Here is a 22,620-nt window from a genome sequence, read left to right on the forward strand (position 1 = left end):
ATGGGAGCATTTTACCTCCACCATCTTAGCCAAAATGAGATCTCCCTAGATGTGAGTTTAGCAACCACTGGCCCCTCGAAGATGAGCCAAGCCAGGGTTAAGGCAAGCAGGAGTGATTGCCTGAGGGCGGCCCAGGGCAAAGCTTTGTCAGCAGACAGAACACAGACCCCCAAGGCAGAGTGTCTGAGAAGGCGCACTATGGCGTCCACTCCTCACTGTTTAGTAGTGGTCGCATGACCTCTCGGTGCCTCAGTCGCCTCATCTCTGAACTGGGGACAGCTGTAGCGGCATGCCTCCTGTGGCTTCGGGGAAGATGGAGTGAGCTCCTATCGTACGTGTAAGGCACTTAGGACAGGGCCTGCACGTGGTATGCATGTGATGTGTTACAGCTGTGATCACCGTTGTTACTGTCCCCTGTGGGCACCTATAAAAACAGAGCTGGCCAGCAGAGCGCGGTGGCTCATGCCTGTAATCCAAGCACTTTGGGAGGCCGAGGCGGGCAGATCACTTGAGGCGAGGAGTTAGAGACCAGTCTGGCCAACATGGTGAAACCCTGTCCCTACTAAAACTACAAAAATTAGCTGGGCGTGGTGGCGTGCACCTGTAATCCCAGCTACTCTGGAGGCTAAGGCAGGAGAATCGCTTGAACCCGGGAGGCAGAGGTTGCAGTGAGCCGAGATCACGCCATTGCACTCCAGCCTGGGCGACAAGAACAAAACTCTATCTCAAACAAACAAACAAAAAAAACAGAGCTGGCCTTTTCCCTGGCTACTGTCTCTCTTGCCTCAATGTTGATCATTAAATATTTGTTCAAAATTGGGAAAACAGCAAACATTTCCAAAAAATGTCATTAGGTGGCACTGCGAGTGCAACTTGAAGTTTTTTGCAAGCATGTCACAGAATCACTGAAGACATCTGGTGTTTTGACTCCGATCTTTACATCCAGTTCCTCTTTCTTCATCCAGTCCCTCTTTCTTCGGAGGAGAAGACTGAGACTGGAGGGGTGGAACAGCTCAGGTCCTCAGATGGCCTGTGCCTGAGTCAAGGCAGAATCCAGAAGGTCTGACTCAGGCTGGAGCGGCTTCCGACCGCTGAGTAGGTAATCAGAAGTTGAAGGTGTTGTCGAGGCTCCAGGAGGAAATTAAATTTATTTCAAGAGAGGTATAATTCTTTTCCCTAAAGGAGGGAGAGAGGGAATGAAGGTGATTCAGTGCTAAAACTGGAGTCAAGATTTAGTCATTTTAAATTGTCTTGGCTTGAAGATAAGAAATGAGATGAATAAGAAAAAGCCCAGGTGATATTAAAGTAGAAAGGAGGCAGCAGCCGTGCACTTGGTCTGAGGAGCGGTGCGCCTATCTCCCCGATCTTCAGAGCCGTCACCGTTGACAGCCCCTTTCATTCATCCAGCCGTTGTCAAGGATCCAGAGCCCTTTTTAGGTTTTCCCAGAGGCTGCTTCATACCCTGGATTTGTCTGCCTTTACAGCAGTCATAATGATGGTGATCAAATAAAAATAGCTTTTATTATGTCTTAAAATAATTCTGTTCCCAGCAAGCCTGGCATACAATAGGAAATTAATAGCCTGTGAAACTGAGTTAAGTACAGAAAAGGAGCTGGCTACCCTGGGGAGGGGAGGCCTGAAGAGCCAGCTCTGCAGCGCATGCTGCACCAGGTGCTGTGGAAGTGACCACGGTGGGCTCGCCTCTCTCCCAACCTGGCCTTAGCTTTGGGAAGTGTTCGTGATAGCTGCAAATCCCAGCACTGAGGGAGGAGGGCCACCAGGCAGCCTGGCAGGGAACAGGGACCCAACTGGGAATTCCCTGGAGCCCACGGCAAGGGGATCCCATTACCATGAGGGCCGCCCTGGCCACTGGGGTGCTTTGGAGATAGACAGCTGCTCTGCCTTTCCTACAGTTTTCCTGTAATGGAGAGTTCTGTTTAATATAAATTGTTTCTGTGCATGTGTGATGTGTGGGGGACCATTTAGAATTTTGATGGCATCTATCCTCTCCCTAGAACTAGTTACACTCGTACACTGAATTTTGCTTAGATTCCTGGGGGCTTCCATCACTTTCCCAGTCATAGCCCCTTTAAGCATTCATGATCCTCAAGTTCAGAACTTTTGTCACTTGCTGACCTTCATAGTTTATAGAGCTTTGTTTTGGTCCCTACAACTGTGTCTTTTCCCTTATTTTGAACTCTAGGGAGAGAAGCCGTTATTGAGGGCCTGCTCTGAGAGGAACTGCAGGAATGCAGGCAGCAATTCTGCTTCCACAAAGCTCTCTCCTTTTTACCTCCTGGGAACCAACAGGCACCAGCATCATCACCATTTGATATATAAGAAAATGAAGGGGCAAGAGGGCTGGAGCACAAGCTGGGTGCTGGGCAGTTTGTCTTCTTCTCAGGGCTCTTCAGAGCTGTATGTGGGAGAAGGATGGGGAAGTGGGTTAGGAGGGCACAGGTTGCCACTGCGCTCAGGCCAGCCTCCCCTGGGGGCGAGCACTTAAAGTCACAGAGCTAGGTAGGAGCAAGAGTGTGGCCAGGGCTCTGGTCCGGCTCTAACAATGGTGCTTCTTCAACTCCTGTCCACTTCCACCCAGGCCTCGGCAAGAGTGCAGACCTCCAAAGCGAGACTGGTAGATTACTGGAGCATTCCTGAGGTCCCAGAAAACCTCCTGGCAGCTTCCCTCCACCCAGCAGGTCCCCGGCAAGACAGGAGGCCTTCAGCGCAGGTGGTGCCACCTGGGCTTGGTCAGGCACACCTGGGTTATTATTCACACACCCCCCCAACACACACCATGGGCCTGTCCAGGACAGAGCAGCCTGTGTTTGACAAGGAGGGGGGGTGTGTGCAGTCTCAAGATTTGCTCGGAGCTGTTGACTCATTTGCCCTTGAGCCTCGGCTGCTGTGGGCTGCCTTTCTCAGAATGGCAAAGGCAGCAGGAAGAGTCGGCTTCTGCCCAGCTCCTCCCCCAGAGGGCCCCACTTTAACCAGTCCTGGCTAAGAGGTCTTGCCTTTTTTCCAGAAGGCGATCATTTCCCAAAGTTCTGCTGGTCCTGAGTCAGCAGCACAGTTTGGCTCTGCTCTAATTCCTTGGCTGGGTCGTGTTGATCCCCAAATCCTTCACTCTCACATGGCCAGGCCTAGCACCTTGGATGTTTCTCTGCTGTTCCTGGCATTTGGGATGCTGCCTTCCATTTCCCAGAGGTCCCAGGGAATATGCTAGGAGGATGGATAGACAGCTTGGATATGAACTAAAGAATTAAGGCTGTCTGTGGAGCACACAGGGACATTTTTAGAACTGGAGAACTGACCATCCCTGAGCTGGCAGGAACCTCGTCTGTTTTCCCAGGAAGGCAAGTTCTTAGCTGTGGCAGAGCCATGGTTGGTGTGTCATGTATTTTAAGATCTTCACACACAGGTGGGGCTGGGGGTTGCCTTGGGCTGCTATGTTCTCCAGCCAGTTCCCTGGATGCCGTGCCTGGCTGCCTCCTATGGCTGGAGACTGCCTACAGCGAGTTAACGTATCCCTGTGTGGCCTGTTTGGAAACAGGGCTTAGCACAGTGACTTCTCTTTAAATACTTGCAGACTTATTAATTGATATCAAGCACCTACATTTTCAACAAAAATTCCTGAGCCAAGTCGTTTGGGTTTTTTCTTTTGCTACCAGAAGGTGGCGCTCCCTCCCTGTCCTTGGCCCATCGTGGCCTAAGCGGAGCTGGAGGATCTCCTCCAGGGATTCTTTCCTCTGGGAACCAATGGCTGAAGCAAGTTGGTTGACTGGTTTTTAATTTACTCACGTGTCTGATTTCCTGAGCACTGTGGGCTGCCTGGGCTGCACAGTTCTCTACTTTGATCTTTGTCCATAATGCCTGGCTTGTTACAGAATTAATAATTCTGGGAGTGTGACCCTGTGAGGCTGGCGGCCTGGGCATTAACGCTAACTTTCTCATTGTGTGAGTCAGCCCCAATCTAGAGAGTTCTGCAGTCTGTAGTTCTATGGGTGCGACAGAGGTGAGGTGACCCTCTGAGACAGAGCCCCAGCAGCCCCTCCCGGGGGGCTGGAGGCTAGAAAGGAGATTCAGTGCACGATTTGGAGACCCTGGGTCCTGGCGCAGAAGTCAGTGTCTCTGCAGTGTGGGAAAGGAGCAGGGTGGAGCCCAGGATCCTTGCACTTGTTCTGTTTCAGCACTGCTGCTGTCTACCTCCTGCTTTCCCCAGGAATCACTGCAGTGGTGCCTACAGTCCTCCAGTGAGCTGCACCTTTAGGTTAAAGCACTAGCCACGAAAGGCTCTAGTAAAACACAGACTGACACCTGAGAGGGGACGCTGCTGCGCTATCAGCTTGGGATTTGTTAAAGTCTGTGTTGATGTTAATGACAGCGAGGTACAATGAGGCACGTCCGACCGCCTTTTCCTATCATGGCCTGAAACAGTGTCTTCAGTCAAACGTGAAAAGAGCCCTGACTGAGGAGAAAGTCGCTTTAGATGACAGGGGCCTTAGGATTTTATTTTTGGTTTGCAGATGGTTTGCCCCCTGGATGTGAGGACGAGGGAATTACGGGTCCTCATTTCAGGCTGTGTGGACGCAGTTCTTGCTCCACGATTCCTGCCAGGAAAACTGGAATCCAGCCTGCAGGAGGAGTTCTCCAGGAACAGAGGCTGGTAGGAGCAGGGAGGTGGGGCAGAGTCCTGCTGGGGACAGCAGGGCCCTACCTGCCCTCCTCCACCCAACTCTGCCAGCCCTTGAGCATCTCTGTGTGCCCAGGGTTGTGCAAGCTGAGGACGTAAGTGGAGGTGGAGCACTGGACACACCTCCAGGAGCTGCCCTTGCTGGTGTGGGGCAGACACTGAGTGACTTGCAGACAGCAAAAGAGTTTGCATGTAGAAGGGGTCAGGTGTCCTGCTTTCCTGAATTGAGTAAACAGTGGTAATGCACCCATGTCCCAAGGTCAAGGGGAGACATCATTCAGTTCTCATCCAGGGCATCTCAAAACTTGTTTTAGCTATTTGAGAAACACCCTGCAAGGAGAGCTGGAGTTAAGATTAGTTAATACTTTTGTGCCCTTAAGGAGTGTCAGATCCTCAGTGAAAAGCAGGTAATGTCTGCAGTCTTCTTCCTTACCCTGGCTGGGCCTGACTTCCCCTAGGGGCTTCACACGCTGCTCTGCAGGACGCAATGCCCTCCCCACCACCCTCCTGCTCACTGCCCAGAGCCGCCTTCACGCACACACAGGGTTCGCTCCTCCTGGCCCTTTTTGCATCTCTCCCTCTTGTCTGAATGGATCTGATTGACGGAAGCACCATGTGTGAGGCTATGTGAATGCTTCTACTCTACCCGCACTGCTGCGTCGCTGCATTTATGGAGTTACCAGAACAAGCTGATCCTCTGCTGTGTCTGGGGCAGCATGTTTTCCCACTCAGGTCATTAGCAGGTCCCACATGAGACCACATGAACCCACTTCCAAGACAGTACCTGAAACTGGGGGACCTGCGGAGAGATGCTGTTTGCAGGTGACAAGAGAGGAAGGGAAAATGGGAGTTCTTGAGCCTTGCCTTTTTTTCATTTCCAAACCTTGGCTAGAATCACCTCCGTTTCCAGGGCACCCTGCCTGCCTGACTCTTCCCTCTATACTGGACACCCTGTTTTTCTGTCCTTTGTTTCTAGCAAGACTGAGGATTGGGGATATTTAAATGAAGATGGAGAACTCGGCTTGGCCTACCAAGGCCTAAAGCAAGTTGCCAGGTGGAGCATAATCCTTTCTTCCTGTGTCTGCTTTGTCCGTTGTGCCTGCTTGTGTCTACGCTTAATCGTTTTCCAGCTAGAGTGGGGGTGAGGGCGTGGGGAACGTTTTTCAGCTAGAGTAGGGGTGAGGGCGTGGGGAATAGTTTGCGTGCAGTCTGGCTGGTAGCCCCTGTGGTTGACCATCTGTCACTGTGCCCAGGCTGTGCAGATGTGCTCGAGGGCAGCTGCTTGTTTGGGTCAAGGTGACAGCGCTTGGTGAGCCTCAGGAACCACATGGTCCTGCCACTTGTCCTATAGGTGAAGAAAGAGACAGTGCGGGAGCTCACATGGTGGCAGGCACGCAGCTCTTTAGAACGAGGCTGAGAAGGAAACACACCCTGGGGAATCCTGGGCCTGTGCTGCTTCCACACTACATATCGGCCCTTCTAACTCTGCAGGATCAGCCAAAAACATCTGACTGATCTGTACTTCTGGCTGTGCTCCAAATGCAGCCTGTGCCCTCCAGAGCCTGCCATCAGCACATGTGCTGGTCCTGATCTCCGGGTCTCCCTGGAGCTGATGGCAGCCAAGTGCAGTGCATGCGCCTTGACGTCTAGCCTCACAGCACCCTCGTGGGGTAGAGACACTGAAGCCCGGAGGGTTTAAGGAACTTGTCGGTAAAGCAGAAGATCCAGAATTTGAACCTGGTTCCATTTGATGCCAGAGTCTGAGCCTGAAACCCACTGGCCCTCAGCAGTGGGTGAGCGGTTCACCCAGACAGGGTAGGCATGCACCACAAGGAAACCCTACGATGATCACACCATAGGCCTGTTGACTGCAGGTGGCTTTTAATAGCTGTGGCATAGCTTTGCCCATTGGAGCCTCTCAATAAGAGTTGGACTGGGACTCGGCGAGGTGGCATGAGTTCTGGGCCCAGCTCCCTCAGCCGGGTGGTGGCGAAGCAGGAGCCAGGAGCCCTCATGCTGCTTCCCCTTGCTGCCTGCTGAGGATGTAGTAGAGAGTACCGTTGCACCAAGAGCATCTCTTCTTGGAAGAAGAAAGTTTAGTCAGCCGATTCACAAGGTAGAGTCTCTCTCTGGCCCCACAACCTGTGAGCAGGGTGACATACTGGGTCTGTTTCCTTGTGAATGAAATAGGACCTTCCTCATGGGGCATTATAAGGAATAAGGTTAATATGGGTGAAGTACTTTGCACATACCTGGCATGTAATCACAGAATAATAAATATTAGCTGCCACTTCTATTACTATAACTGTTATTATTCAATAAGATCAGATTTCTGTCCCACCCAGAAGTTTGTTTTATTGGAGGAAGGACCCACGTATGAAGCCAGGAGATTCCTCATGCCTCTCCATCAGCAGATCAGATGAATCAGCAACTGAATGCATTAATAAAGTACAGACCTACGAATCAAGAGTCCTGGTTTCTCGAATCAGCCCTGCCACTGTCGTGACCTCAAAGCTCTTTCCGCCTTAGTTTTCTTACCTGCACCATGAGGTGGCTAGCCTAATGCTTAAGTAGGAACAGAACCCTGGCTGATCACTCAGCTACAGTCTACCTGGAGAATAAGACATGAACAGTGAACATGCCACAGAAGTCAGGAGATGAATCCTCAGGGCAGCTTGCCTAGAACCCAAGAGTGTCTATGCTCTCTCGTTAAACTTATAACTTACTGATGACTACTTGTAATGTACTGTAGCCAATATTGGATATTATCTAAATACTGTATCTCATTTTAAATCCTGACTTAATTACCCAATTATCCTCCACAAATCTCATGTTATTGTTCTTTGGTAATATTGCCTGTGGTGAATGAGTGATTTTTCTCAATCACTTCTTCATTCATTTGTGGGACTTTGTTGAGAAGCCACTGGGAGTCAGGTGTTGCACCCAGGGCTGCTGTGGAGCTGACTCAGCCACATAAAATGGTCACTTCTATCAGCAGTGTAGACTTCCCCTCTCTTTTGCTCCCTTGCAGACATGGCTCTACCTCTCTTATGGCGATTGTCACCTCCCAAACCATCAGCACTGTAAAAAACATGGTACCTTCCTCTAGGGCAGCCACAGCCTCTAACAGCTGTCCCCTGGGCACGCCCCAGTTCCTACCTCTGTGCCTAGCTGGATCATAATCATTATTTGCATCCCCCAGAAGACCCTGGGGTGAATTTTTTCCATGTAACCATGTCTGGAAGCTCTTTACAGGACCTCTCCCCCAGCACCCTAGCTTTCTTCCATATGAAGCCTGCTGCACTGAATCAGAAAGCTGGTTTAAGCAACTAAGTCCAAGAAGGACAGCATCATGGTCATATTAGCATTTAGCTTCCTGAAGGTGAGGCTGCCTATGAGCCTTCATTAATCTCTTGCCTTCTATTATGATGGAAGCGTTGCCCGGGTAACCGGAACCCCTGGTCTTGGGCCTTTTGACTCAGAGTCTTATGAGACTTCTCAATGTTTGCAAGTTCTCTACGTCTCGCTGCTTCTCGTCATAACACTAACTGATCTTACAGCTTCCCCTAGATCATTTGAAAATAGTCTCAGTTTTCATTTTTGGCTGGAGGAAACTGGTATATAAAGGTTGTATATTTAATAATTGTATGTATAAAATGGGGCTAGTAATAATGGTACAGATAAAAAGGAAAGGGGCTAATATTTTGCCTTTCTAAAACTTGTGGAGAATTTGCCATAGGGAAAATATCTGAATAATATAATTAACTCAGTTTTGCCAGAGTTTTGTCTTAAGAAGGAGGTTCTTGTGAACTTTGGGGGCAGGTGTAGTTATTTTTATTTAAAAGATGCTTTAAGAAATGTATTTCTGTTGATAGACGTTTTGACAGGGAGACAATCTCAATCCCAAACGGTTGAACTGTGCTCACAGAATGAGGCACAAGCGTTGAGAAAAAGCCGTAGGACCAGGAGTGCTTTGGCCTTGGTTCCCTGTCATCCGAGAGGGGGACAGTTGGCCCGCTTGCCTCGCGTTCCCCACAGAGTCTGTCTCCTGCTGCGTTCATCCCTCGGGGGGATGTGCGACCGCTGCTGCTGTGTGCTTGGCCGCTCCCCTGTCGTGCTTCTGCCTGTGGCCCCTTACATGGAGGCCCTGGCCTGGGCCGCGTGCTCACCTGTCTTCTCCCTGGCGCAGGCTGCTGGAGGCTCAGCTGCAGGCCCAGAGCCTGGAGCATGAGGAGGAGGTGGAGCATCTCAAGGACCAGCTGGAGGCCCTGAAGGAGGAGATGGACAAACAGCAGCAGACCTTCTGCCAGACGCTATTGCTCTCCCCAGAGGCCCAGGTGGAATTTGGCGTCCAGCAGGAGATATCCCGGCTGACCAACGAGAATCTGGTGAGTAGCCATGCCTAGTGGACCCCAGCTCTGGGAAGTCATGTTCTGGAAGAAAATGGGATCGGGTGGCCTTTGGCAAAACAGACAAGGTTCGTGACCCTTGTCCCTATAGTAGAAACAGAGATTCTAGAATTCCCCACTCAAGACCCCTTTACTGGAGCTGAAAGATCTCAGACAGCCTCACTCCTCCTTCTAGGGCCTTGGTGTTGGCTGTCGGCTGGAGGCCTCACCTGCCTTCTTGCCGCATTTCATTGGTCTAGCTGAGCTGCTTTACCTGGCAGCTGACTTCCAGGAGGATGAAAGCAGGAACAGAGAGACCCCTTGAGGCTCAGCCCCAGAACTAACAGTGTTGCTTCTGCCCATTGATCAAAACCAGTCTCATGGCTAAGCCAGATATGGTGGGGGAGAGATTCTACCTCTTGAAGGGAGGAGTAGTGGGAGAAATTGTTGGGGGCCTCTTTGCAGACAGTCACCAAAGGAGCCCCAGCAGATGCCAGAGAAATGGAAGAGGGTCCCTGTCCTATAGAGCTCGCAGATTGGTCAGTAAGGGAAGGAAGGCATGTAATAAAGAAGAGAAACTAGATAGTGTTTTTAAAAGTGTGATTCTGCTTTGAAAAACAGAATGGAGTTAACTAGTATTACAGGAAGAGAAACGGTAGGGCAAACTTTTGGGGGTACGTTGGGCTTCAGCTGAGACAAGAGGCATGAAGGGGATGTAAACCATGGAGACTGGCAGAGAGGGGAAGGGAGAAGAAAAGCATGGACCAAGGGACTCAGACAGAAGTGAAGGCCGCCCGAGGGCAGGGCTCAGCAGTGCCAATTATCTTCTGGAGTTGCATGTGCCCACGGAGGGCAGCACGTTTGTGTGTCCACAGTGTATCCAGTCCAGGAGCCCAGCCATGGCTGTCATTTCTCTTTATAACCAGATGACCTATAATTGGGTGGCTGGTTCACTTGATCCCAAGGGGAAAAGTGGGGCCCCAGACCCACAGCTGAATAGCACATACACGTGATCTTCCCTCCCTCCCCCTCTCTGTCTCCAAGTCACCCTCTGTTGCATATACATATGTTACCTGGTGGCTTTATGGAAATAAATGCACTGTAAAAGAAACACACCTGACCAGCTTCTGCCAGGTAGAGGAGGCAGCCTAGGAAATGCATTTGGTGGCCCATGTTCCCTGGAGGGCCACTGACCAAGCAGCACAGTGGATAGCCACCTTATAAAGAGGGCTGTGCACCGTGCAGGCACTGTGTTAGCTCACGGCACACCGGCACAGGGTCACCAAGGCCACACTTAGGAGAGTCAGTGAATGGAAAGAGGTGGGTAGTCCCACCTTAAGAGGCCATGGGAGTAAAAGAAGACAGTGCAGCGGGCCCCTCTGCTGGAGTGCTGACCCTGGGGCATGAGTAGGGGCCTGTGCTGCTGGGCAGGCAAGGATGAGGAGGAGGGCTCCAGCTTGCAGCCGGCTGAGAGACTCCTTCCAGAATGTGATCCTCTCTGTTTGCCAAGACAGAGACTGGGACCCCTGAGGAGAGCCAGCCGCAGCAGTTTCCAGGGGCTGTGGGTGATGTACATTTGCCTGCCATGTACCAGCTGGTAAAGCACTGTCCTCTGGCAGAGAGGAGACCGTATATGCACAAGTAACCACAGCACAGGGCACTAGGCAGCCTTGGGTGGAGTGTAAGGGAAGTCAGGAGAAACCGCGTGAGGCTGGAGTGGTCCAGAAGGTGTCTGTGTAGAGGGGAGGATGTGATTGTCCTTCCTAGCAGCAACTTGAAAAGTTTAGAGCCATCTTCAGACCTGCTCATTTTTCATTTCCAAGATTCCTTATGAATTGAACTCATTCTTCTGTAAGCTTTTGTAGTTTTAGCCTTTAGGACTCTGGGCCTTGGTATCTGCCCAAGTTTACAGCCACTGTGACCAGCACTGTGTTCCCTTTATTTGTTCTAAATTTGTTGATTTCAAGCTTTAAAGATTCCCAGGTGGCTCCAACACCCTTACAAAGTTTGGGAAGCGCAGCTTTATATAATTCTCCTTAGCACATTAAGGAATTCAACCTTCTGGGATTTGTAGGGGGTTGGGGGTTGGACACTCAGGAATGTCTTTGCACAAAGCCACCGTTAGTGACATGGATCCTTATGTTCCCCTCTGCTTGAGCCTTTCAGGTGGAGTATTGGGTTTGCTGGGCGTTCTTGAGAAACTGGCTGAGATGTCAGAGCTCTTGAAGCAGGAGTCAAAGCCTGGATTAATCTTTCCTTCTCGAAGCATCCGGTGTTTAAGATGTTGCAAATAGGCATTGGAGCATTTATTGTCTGTCCTCCCAGGGTGTAGTGAAGGTTTTCAAAAAGACACAAGAAATAACTTTCTCTTGTGGATTTGGTAATGTCGCATAGAGGAGCTTGGGACTGATGATGGTCATCGTACCAGTATGCTGGTCCTGACCCGGTCTGGGGCAGCCCTGGGCTCCTCATTCACTGGGTTGGTTAAGTCACGTGGCCCCAGGTGTTGGTTAATTCTTTGCAAGAGTCAGAGCTATAACTGAGGATTCAGTGGGGTTGGATCTGGACAGGGTTATATGAGCACAAGGCGGGGGTGGCAGTGCAGCAGAGCCAGGGACGTCACATGCTTTGGAGCTGCTTGGGAAGGCACCTAACAGGGAAACGGAATCTGAGTAGAATTCAGGGTTCACAGGAGACCTTCAGTAGCCACAGAGAATCCTGGCTCAAGTTTCTCTAGACATCTGGGTCCTTTCTACCAACCGGCCTGTCACACAGAGGCCGCTCTTAGGTCACTGATAGAGGTTTTACTCTCTGCTGCCTGGCCTGTCACTTGAGCTGGGTTTTTAGATGCCTCTCAATTTAAGAAGTATTTTTAAAGATTTGCTTTTTTATCATGATGAATAGATAAGTCCCTAACAACATCTATAACTAGGTGAGTAGTTTGGAATGGCCACAGCACTGGGACTGGGCTGACTCCTGTCAATAGGCCGATCTTAAAAAGTTGCCACCCAGCGTGTCTGTAGAGGCTCCACTATGGAATACTCGCTTCTGTCTTCCCATCACTCTCTAATAGCAGAGGCCAGCTCCAGTGGTGATGAAGCAGGGATCCTTCTCTCCTTCTTGCGTCCCTGGCCACAGAGGACCACTGCTCAGCTGGGATGGGGGTGACATTAATGACAGCAAACTCCTCCCCCAGCACCTTGCTATTCTAGGTCCCAGTGGGCTGATGTGCTTCCAGTGGCAACAGCTGCTAGGGACTGGGGCCACACCAGTGTCCTGTTTTGCCTCTGGGCCCTGGGTAATCTCACTTGCCCACTGGCCCTTCCAAGCACCCTTGCCCCCTGCATTCTCACACCTCCACCTGTCCATTCCTTCCCAAGGCGCTGCCCGCCCCACCTGGGACTCCCAAGCCGAGTGTGTCTCTTGGGGGTTGGCATGGCAACTGGTGAAGGCTTGGCTTGGGGAGGCTTGGGATTCAGCAAGGCGCCAGAGAGCCTGACCTGGGAGGAGTCTTGCCCTGTTGTTACCGAGAGAATGTACTCTGACTCATCATCTCCCACTTCCTGAGTTCCAGAGCAGGTGGCAACAGCCTGCGTGGAGTAGCTCTCCTGGCAGCGTCCCTGACTGGCACTTTTCCGACGGCTGCCCATGGGCCACCTCCCACTTGAAGCAGGATTTTACCTCCACCATCCCAGGCAGGGCTGATATCTGTTCTCACACTGCTCCCTCTGCTTCTAGGACCTTAAAGAACTGGTAGAAAAGCTGGAAAAGAATGAGAGGAAGCTCAAAAAACAACTGAAGATTTACATGAAGAAAGTCCAGGAGCTAGAAGGTACGGGGGTGTGAGTGAGTGTGTTTTGTGAAGCACGGGTAAACTTGGCCACGCCTGTGGGTGTGAGCTGCCTGCCTGCCCTCTCCACATTATTCCTACTTCACTGGGAGAATTCTTCCATCACTGGACTCTGCCGAGTCCAGCCATGCGATAGAAGTAGTCAGATCCCATGAGCTGACACATCCAGAATATGGACAAAAGACACTTGAATTCAGCCAGTTTGGGTGCTTACTCTGAGCAAGGCTCTGCAGGGCTAGAAGAATGCAGAACCCAGAGGTGACCTGGTGGTCCCTGCCCTCAAAGGGCTTGAAGTTGGGAGGCAAGACTGATGTGAAAGAATGTTGTGTATCAAAAGGATGTAACCCCCCAAGGGCCTCACTCCATGCTGTGGGGTGTCAGGATTAAATTTCCAATCTAGAATCTTCAGGTAGAGATATAAATCACTCTTCCAGAAAGACCCAGAATGTTCTCTCCCTCTGACTCCCTGCTGCAAATCTCCCTGTGTCACCCTTTGCATGTGTCACCCTGCTTGGAACCCTTTTTCAGCCCCTCACTGCCTGGATCCCCCTCTGCCTCCTTCCACCCTCATCTCAGGAGCCACATGCCCAGGGCTTGAATCTTGTCTTACACAGTCCTGATCCCATGAGCATGTTGGGTACAGCTCTGATCACAGGTGTCATTTCACTTGTTTAATCTCCTGCTTCTCTAGACTGGAAGCTCTTAGAGGGCAGGGATGTCTATGATCTCTGTCCCGGGGGACACCTCTCTCCAAACTTGTCATGTGCCCGCCAACTTTGGCTTTCTCATGTGCTGTTCCTCCAGTTCTCATTCTCCTGGTCTCTTGGCTTCAAGCTTTGCTTACTCCTGAAGACCTATCACTCCCTATCTTCCAGTGTTTCTCTGTGTCTGCCCCTACCCCTGTGTCCAGTTCTTGTCCCCTGTTCCCAGATTACTTAGTAGCTTTCCAGTCCTGTCTCTGTTCACAGCACTGTCTGGCCTTTGCTGTCGCCTCATTGCCTGCAGAATGAAATCCCAGCCTTTGTCTGCCAGGCTTCATCCTCTCACGCTCATCCCCACCTCCACTCAGAGCCTCCCTTCAGCCACTTGGAGTGCGTGGAGCAGCCTCCCCCCCGGGGGTCACTCGCCCTGGTCCTCTCCCGACGGATCAGCCCCTTTGAACCTGGATGTGAGAGTCCCACCTACCATTCATCCCACCTCCTCTGTAGGGCCCTTCCAGCCCCGCCACCTTCAGCACCCACATCACACACTCCTGACTTGGTGCCTGAGCTGTGTCGTAGTATTTCCATGTGAATGTACAGATGTGTCTCCTTAGCTCGACTGGCCAGGGACAGATCGGCCGTGCCATTGTATCTGTTCCCATGCTTAGGACAGTGCCCTATGTGCAGTCGGCACCGAGATGCATTTGGGGATAACGCTGTGGATGTCCACTGCCCCTCCACCATGCTGTGAGGCTGAGAGGCCTGAGTGAGGGTTGATCAGGCCTTTATACCCTCAGCCCTGCCACTGAAACTCTTGCCAAATAATCATCAGCTTATGTAGTTGCAAAGACTGCACTTGGCAGCTTCCTAAACCTGAACCTGCATTTGGGAGCCGGGACGTGTCCTTACTATCGCCATCACCACCCTGCTCCACCGCCTACAGGCTGCAGACAGTGCTCAGGCCTTGCCCTGAACACCTGGGTTTGCCCTGCAGCTGAGTCACAATGGCCGCTCTGTGGCCACACACACAGGGAACTGAGTGTAGAGCGCTAGGCCGAGGCCAAGCTCTTGCCAGAAAAACCTGTCTCCTTTCCTTACAAGTCAGTAGGGAAAGAGAAACAGCTGTGCAGGAGCAGTGAGAGACCATGCTGGCTCACATCCTTCACAAGTTTTCTCTGGTCTGAAACCTGCCTCCTGCCTTTTCAGATGTTTCCTCTCTCCTGTATGGACCCCAGTGCTGGATGCTGAGCTCCTTGCTCACACTTGGGGTGTGGCTCTGGCTGCAGGAACAGACCCTGCAAAGAGAGTGGGAGTTCAGAGAACCCAGAATGCCCCCTACCCTAGATCCCATCCTCCACCCATCAGAAATGCCTGCTCCCCTGCCCCAGGTCCCATCCTTTACCCACCAGAGATGCCCACTTCCCCGCCCCAGGTCCCATCTTCCACACACCAGAGATGCCCATTCCCCCCCACCAGGTCCCATCTTCCACCTGCAAGAGATGCCCACTCCCCGCCCAGGTCCCATCTTCTACCCACCAGAGATGCCCACTCCCCAGCCCCAGGTCCCATCTTCCACCCACCAGAGATGCCCATTCCCCCCCACCAGGTCCCATCTTCCACCCACCAGAGACGCCCATTCCCCCCCACCAGATCCCATCCTCCACCTGCCAGAGATGCCCACTCCCCAGCCCCAGGTCCCATCTTCCACCCACCAGAGATGCCTCTACCCTCAGGCCTGCAGCTGGAAGTCTCATCCATGCTTCCTGTTCTCTTTCCTGCTCAGCTGCCCAGGCATTGGCCCAGAGTGAGAGGAAGCGCCATGAGCTCAACAGGCAAGTCACAGTCCAGCGGAAAGAGAAGGATTTCCAGGGCATGCTGGAGTACCACAAAGAGGACGAGGCCCTCCTCATCCGAAACCTGGTGACAGGTCAGGACCCCCTGTGCTACCCCATACTGCCTGCCCCTCATTGAGCCCCGACTCCCATCTCCATCCCCAGCACAACCCCTGCACCCCTTCCTCCACCTCCCGCACAGCCCGCACCCTCTGTCTCCTGCTTACCCTTGCACCCACCCCCATCTTCCACTGCCCCCACTTACTCTAGTCCACCCCCAACTCCTGCTGTCTCCAGCTGCTGTTCTTGATGGAGACCCACTGCTTCTTTGTTCTGCCTGTGAAACAGAAGTGGGAGGGGAGCCACCCACAGGCTTTCCCCAGCAGCAACCACAGCCCCCTTTCCTTGGTGCAGCTCTGTATGGGCCACAGCGCTTTTGCAATGACAGCAACTCATGCTTCTGGAGCACATCCTGCTGCCAGGTCCTCCACCAGGCACATCACCCTCATCCCTCATTGAATCCTCACAACCTCCCTTTAAGTCAGAACTGCTGCCTTCTCATTTTACACTGAAGGAAACAGACTCGCTCTAGTAACTTACCCAGGTCACACAGCTGGGAAGCAGCGGATCAGGGATTCAGATTCCTTCTGTTTGGTTAGGACTTCACAGTTTATAAGTGCTGTGTGGTACAGCACATGTGGGCATGGTCTCTGGAATCACGTGGACTGTGTTCAGACCTGGATTCTTTCCTAACTAGACACATGTGGCCGTGGTTGTGCTACTCACCATGTCCTGTGTAGCGCCCTGGAAAGGGGATTGTGCTGCTGGCATGGAGTTGTGAGAAAGAAAGTTCGTATTTCGTTGCACACACATGGTCCCTGGACCAGCAGCATCAGCATCACCTGGGAAGGGGTGAGAGATGCAGAATCTCCGGCTCCACGCCAGGCCTCCTGGATCACAATGCACGTAACGAGATGCCAAGGGACATTCACAGGCTCATTAAAGTCTGAGGAACGCTGAGTTCTTGCAGTCTGTCCAGAATCACCCTGGTCCCACTGTGAAAGTTCATCAGGGTTGGCTTTTACTGTCCTTGCAATCATCTGCAGTTTCTCATCCAGGCATATGGCTGAATCAGGGCTGGCCTGCTTGCCTCCCACCCTCACGAGCTCCCCAGGGCCACCAGGAAGCTGTGAGAGCCACTGCTCAGAATCCCTCCCCCAGCTGGGCTCTTAGAACTGAAAAACCTTCCACTCTAGCTGCCAAGAGTGCAGGGTTTTCTCTGTGAAAAGAGGAGCCCCCCTGCCCCCACCCCGCCACCCTCTGGGTCCCTCCTGGCTGCTCAGCAAGGGGCCGGAGGGGGTCTGCATCACCTGTGCAGCTTACTCAGGCTGGTGCCCGTTGCTGCTTTGCAAGTCGTACCAGCTCCCTCCCCTCCAGTCTCATTTCCCATCTGGCTGCAACAGGCCACCTCCGTGCTCTGTGCCAACCGAGTCCAGCAGCCCCCTGCAGAGAGAGGAAGAGCTTTATAGGAGAGAGTCTTGTGTGAAAAAAGGGCAGCCTTTGGTGGTCTGATCCTCTGGACCCTGAGCCAGCAGCTCCCTTCTCCGTGGCGCTTAGTGAAATGGGGATGATGACACTGACCTGCCTGCCCCATGATGTGAAGTGTGACAAAGACGAAAGTGCCGGGTTAAAACTGCAAAACGCTTCTCAAATGTGAGGAGTTCAAAGGAGCGGTAGCTTTTGCAGGATTATTTGAAGTTCAGATAAGAGGCGAGCATTATTTTAGAGAAACTTACGTTAGACTGAAGTCCAGCTCTGCTGATCACTGTGCCTAGGGCCGAGGGACCCAGGAAGAACGGACTGTGACGTCTGCCTTAAACAGATTCGCTCCAGCTGTTTGGTCTGTGTGTTTTTAGTAGCCTGCTTCTTAGATGTATTTTTCTCTTTTATAAAACTTAATTTCCTCTTCAGTTGTCCAGCAATTCAATGTGATTTAAGTTTATCTTAAACTTCCTTAAACAGACTGCATCTTGTTCAAACGCAATTAGGAACAAACCTTTCATCTCTGATGAATGGAATGTTCAATAAGTAAGGCTGCTTGTGTCAGACAGGTGGCTCCCTCTGCCGTTTGCCAGGGTTTTCACAGAGAAAACCCCACCATCAGCAGGAGATGACCCTTGCTCAGGTGGCCCCAGGCAAGGTCATCTCCTGCTGAGCTGCCTGGGAAAACCCTGCAGTCATCTTCGCTCCAAAAGACCCCTTCCAAACAAATGCCAAAACTTGACCGCAGACCACCTACCTCTTAGGTACCTGGTACTGACCAGTTGCTGTGGAGGAGAAATAAATCTAGTGTCATGGTCCCTGTTCTCCAAGATGCTAACATTTAGCTGGGGAGCCCAAACAAGCTTTATTCAGCCACAGTAGAACATTCCAAGGCAGGACAGTTGTTTGTAATCTGCACATAGGACAAGCCTGAAGTACCAATTTATGGATTAGAAGTCTGGGCCTACAAAATACACTTTCCTGGCTAAATGTGACTGGCACTCTAATTAGAGCCAATGGCCGATCCACAGCCATCTGTTGGACCTATAAAATGCCCAGATGTCTACCGTGTACTCAAGAGTATTACAGCCTACAGTTAGCATTTAACGAGAAGAATGTGTTGGAGCAGGGACGGTATAAACCAAATACCAACTGGAGCTGCTGGCAGCAGAGCCCGGCCCAGGACGGGCCTGGTGGAAGGTTTGCAGGGATACTGCCACCTGCAGGTGGGAGGGAGGTGGCCTTTCTTCATTGCCATTCTGAGCCTAGAGGTGGCTCATGAGGCCTCATTTGGGAGGGTATGAGTGTGAAGAACAAGGGCTGGGGATACAGCAGGGCTACGGCGGCGAGACCCCCGGGGCCTTGTGCTCACGCCCCATTGTCACCTGTCATCTTGCCTTTGGCCTTCCCCCCAGTTCTCTGGGCTCCTACCACCACTTGCTGCCTTAAGCCTGGCTCTCCTTGCATGGTCTGGAATAGAAAACAGTCTGACAGCTGCTTCCTGTCCTCCAGGGCCTTTTGCAAAAAGGACCAAAAGCTGACTCTGCAGTTAATGGGGAGATTCACAAGGCCCTTCCAGTCCAGCCAGAGCAGCCCTTGCCCAGGCAGGGGCAGGAGTGTGGGATACAGAAGAGAGCAGTTGGGGGGAAGTATGAGAGCGGCCGGAGAGATGCACGCCGAGCAGCGGCACTGGGGAGGGGTCGGGGCCTGCCTGGTCTATTCGGCTGTGAGGTTGGGCAAGCACTGCTGGGTAATTTGTTCCTAACTGATGGGCCAGAGGTTGTTCCAGGCTCCCCAGTCCTCAGGATGTTGGCCCTGTCTTTGGGAACATACAATTTGTCTAATTCTGGAGCTAGCCCTTGCCTTCTGGAAGTGGTGATGGCTGAGAATCAGGAGTTCCTGCCCAGTGTGGGTGTCCTCAGCCTTCCTTTTGCCATGGGCCCCTGTTGGCAGCGGATCAATGCATTGTGTAACTTGCAGGCACTTTTCCTCCAGGTTATAAGCCTGAGGCGTTAGAAGCCTGTTTGAGTGTTGTAGTGCAGACAATTAGGAGTGTGGTTTTGTTTGTTTGGGTTTTTAACCACAGTGTCTGAAACTACTGGTAGGCAGGCGTTTGTGTACCCCGGGTGGCTTCTCTCCCAATCCTCTTTGAGACCTCTATTCCTAGATGAGCTATGGGGAGATACTGAAAATGGCTCTATTCAGATGAGGATTCTGACAGCCTCCCCGTTTGCTGCTGTCGTTGCCCTTAGACTTGAAGCCCCAGATGCTGTCGGGTGCAGTGCCCTGTCTCCCCGCCTACATCCTCTACATGTGCATCCGACACGCAGACTACACCAACGACGATCTCAAGGTGCACGCCCTGCTGACCTCCACCATCAACGGCATTAAGAAAGTCCTGAAGGTAGCGGCTTCTGCAGAAGATCATGGTTTGTGATGGGTGGGCAAAGCCAGCCACTCACCATTGCTTCTCTGTGTCTGGGTTTGGCTGTAGTGAATTCTCCCAAGGCTCCACTTTGAAGGTAAATGAGGCACAGAAGCATCCATGTAACCCGATGCCTGGCAGTTCCCAGAGAAGGATGCTTAAGCCCAGCAATGGCAGGAAACCCAGGACTCTGGTGTGGGTAGCCCTCCAGCTCCTCCCTGCTGAGCCTCCAGACATGCCCAGAGCCTACAGAAGCCTTGGCCTGCCCACTGCCAGAGATGCTAGGGAGACATCCTGCTGCTGGCAAGGGTGTGTGGGCCTCGCCCTGGACCAAGTTTGGGGACAGCCCTGGAACATGGGCCCTCTCCACCTTTCTTGAGTGCTTGCTTCCCTGAGGGATAACACAGGGAGGGCTGTGACATTCATCACCTTCCAAGGTAAGGCAGCCCACAGGACAGGGCTGCCCGCAGGCTGTTAAAGTTGCTCAGGAATGCCACCTGAAGGCACAAGGCTCTTGGTGAATGTAGTGCAGCTGCCACTGAGAAACAGGCTGGCCTGCAGGGAGGTGAGGCCTTTCCACCCAGGGTGAGGGCCCGGCAGTGGGAGGTGAGATTTTTGAGGGAGATGAGCCCTCAATAAGAGCGATTTCTACCTTCTAGCAGGCCTGTGCCCCAAGTGTTATTGCTCCTAGAGACCATCTTAGTTCTCACACACTACTGCCTCCAGGATACAAGCCATTCTCAAAAGCTCTGAGTCCAGACCAATTCTGGGGTCCACTGAGCTGCTGGTTGCTACTCTGAGAATTCCAGAGCCAGCCTTTAAGTCTGGTTTCCTGCCCTCAGTAGCTGCATTGTCCACAGGCAATCTTATCCACTCACGGCTCTAAAGCATACATCTCCATGCTAGTGGCGCTCAGATTTGTGTCTCTAGCCTTGACCCTCTTTCGTGAGCACCATCCGGCTGGAATCTTGGGCCAGTCTAGGCCAGTTTAAGGCTGACGCAAATGTCACTTCCTTAGGAAAGCCTTCCCTAATTCCAAGCTAAAAGAGCATGTCCCAGCCCCACCAGTCACTTTCTATTCAACCTCATTATTGTTTTTTGTCATACCTCATACCATTCTGACATTTAAATAATAACACTTACTTGACAGAATGAGCTGCAGAAGTCATCAGTTTTAATGCAGCAGCTGTCTCATAGCTGTTCGGGTTGCTGAGCAGGCTTTTTCACCTAGTTAGGGTTCGTAGCCATTTTCTAGAGAGTTAAAGCCATGACGCATCTGTCCTCTAGATAAATGGGACACCAAAATATTTTGCTGTCATGCTCTTTTAGAATCCCTTGTATCAGGTAACTGGCAGTTTAGAAACAGAGCCTGCTAGCCCAGGCAGTTAGATGAGAGCCCAGGGCTGCTGGGGCTGAGCCTCATCTGTCACTCAGCTTTGCATTCATTCTTCAGCCATGGAAGGCAGCCTGTCCTTTGTGTGTGTCATGATACAATTTTGAAGTGCAGCTGTATGTGCACCACTGATCAGGGGACCAAGACAGGGGTTCTGTGTACATACTTGTTGGCAGAGGAATAGTCATACAGCCTCTAAGCAATGGGTCTCATTCCCGTGACTGGCAAGTGCCCTGCCCACCCTCAGCGCTGCTCAGGAATGCTGGATAAGAGTAGGAAATGTGGGGAGAGGGGTACCGAGGAAGCATCTCACCAGACGGGAGCCACTTAGAGCTGGGGATGTCCTTTCTTTTCACAGAAGCACAATGATGACTTTGAGATGACATCATTCTGGTTATCCAACACCTGCCGCCTTCTTCACTGTCTGAAGCAGTACAGCGGGGATGAGGTGAGTGGGGAGCCGGCCACCCAGGAGGCATCCCTTCTTCATCCAAATGCGGTTGAGAAGTGCTTTGTATCCCCTCAGGAGAGGTCAGTGGGGTCTTCGAAGCACCCTTGGGGACCTCAGACGGTGGGGACACCTTATCATACCTGGTGGCTGGAAGCAGGAATAAAGCCAGCCACAGGAGACCTGCCTCCTGGAGGCCTTGATGAGCCCAAGGGGCCTCAGAAAGCACTCCTGGGTTATGTAAGTAGAATCTTCATAACCCATCATCCATAGAGGCCCTGGGAGTCTCCATGAAAACCTTGTAACCTTCTATTTCTTAAGCAGCTCTAGAAGAGCCCCACTGCAGTGGATACTGGCAGGAAGCTCAGTTGCCTAGTGGGTCACCTGTCTCCTAAGCCATTCAAATTATCTGTCCATTTCAAGATAGACAAAGATGGCCACAAGAAAAGAGGCACCCATAATCAGAACTACTGTGTACAAAGTATCCTGGGGGCCCAGCTCCATGCCTTTATCCAAATTGGATTCCTTGACCTGAGGCCCACTGACCCCATCACTTCACATTCCACACTGAACCTGTAAGGCCCAGCTTTTTCTGGAACTCACATTCCCAGCTTTGGTCCCCGAAAGAACTTCTCCAGTGCTCTGCACTCTGCCCAATGACAAGTAATATGTGACTTGTTTCCAGTCTTGTTTCTCTGGTGAGAATCCCAAGTCGTTCCAGACATGCTCACTCACAGGTTCCTGTAGGTCTTCCTGATGTTTCCTCCGCTTCCTTTCACATATCCCACCATCTGCCCTTCCCAAGGTCAAGGCATAGTGTAAACCAAAATAGTGTGACCATTTTGAAAGCTTTATTCCATCTTTTGTGCCAGAACCAATTTTGACAGACCCTTCTCCCTGGATCGTAAGAGGATGTGCCCTTCCATTCAGTGTTACCTCCTTCGTGGTGGGCTTGACTCCACGTCTCTCCTAAGAACCAGAACTGCATTTGACGGCCTGCTTTTATTATAAAAGGGATGGGCAAAAGGTTGAAGAAATGGCCATTTCAAACCACATGCCTTCTGTTACAAAATCATAATATCCAAGAATTTATTTGCAGCATACAACTACATGTAATGTTATTTCATTGAGGTCCATCACTTTACCCAATGTTATATACATTCTAAATAAGGCTAGGGCAGGACCTAGAACTCCATTACGTTAGGCTGTTGCTTCAGGTGCTTGTATTCTCTGGGGCAAGACCTGAACCACAGCATAACCAGATCCGCGTAGTCCAAAAACAAGGAAGAATGAATGAATCTATCTCCATGATTACAGTTATCCCCTCTTCTGCCTGGTTTTGTCCGTA

The 22,620-nt window shown here is 51.7% G+C and overlaps 1 protein-coding gene and 1 long non-coding RNA gene across 3 annotated transcripts in view; one reads left to right on the top strand and one right to left on the bottom strand.

The window, feature by feature from the left end:
* Positions 1–22,620, top strand: part of MYO5B (myosin VB) — a 390,752-nt gene that overhangs the window by 352,522 nt on the left and 15,610 nt on the right. Inside the window, exons 30-35 of one of the 2 annotated variants that reach the window (XM_064379193.1) lie at positions 5,670–5,747; positions 8,883–9,081; positions 12,820–12,913; positions 15,416–15,559; positions 19,259–19,410; positions 21,183–21,272. In XM_064379193.1, coding sequence (XP_064235263.1) covers positions 5,670–5,747; positions 8,883–9,081; positions 12,820–12,913; positions 15,416–15,559; positions 19,259–19,410; positions 21,183–21,272 — 757 coding nt within the window. The remainder of the gene's footprint in view (positions 1–5,669; positions 5,748–8,882; positions 9,082–12,819; positions 12,914–15,415; positions 15,560–19,258; positions 19,411–21,182; positions 21,273–22,620) is intronic. The other variant, XM_012440811.2, reaches the window with a different exon arrangement.
* Positions 11,421–22,620, bottom strand: part of LOC105709027 (uncharacterized) — a 35,404-nt gene continuing 24,204 nt past the window's right edge. The window contains exons 3-4 of the long non-coding RNA XR_001105425.3: positions 22,209–22,271; positions 11,421–12,843 (exon numbers count right to left, since the gene is read on the bottom strand). This is a non-coding gene — a long non-coding RNA (uncharacterized LOC105709027). The remainder of the gene's footprint in view (positions 12,844–22,208; positions 22,272–22,620) is intronic.

Source organism: Aotus nancymaae, unplaced genomic scaffold (genome assembly GCF_030222135.1).
Source record: "Aotus nancymaae isolate 86718 unplaced genomic scaffold, 86718_ANA_hifiasm-v0.15.2.pri h1tg000020l, whole genome shotgun sequence".
Classification (NCBI taxonomy): Eukaryota; Metazoa; Chordata; class Mammalia; order Primates; family Aotidae; genus Aotus; species Aotus nancymaae.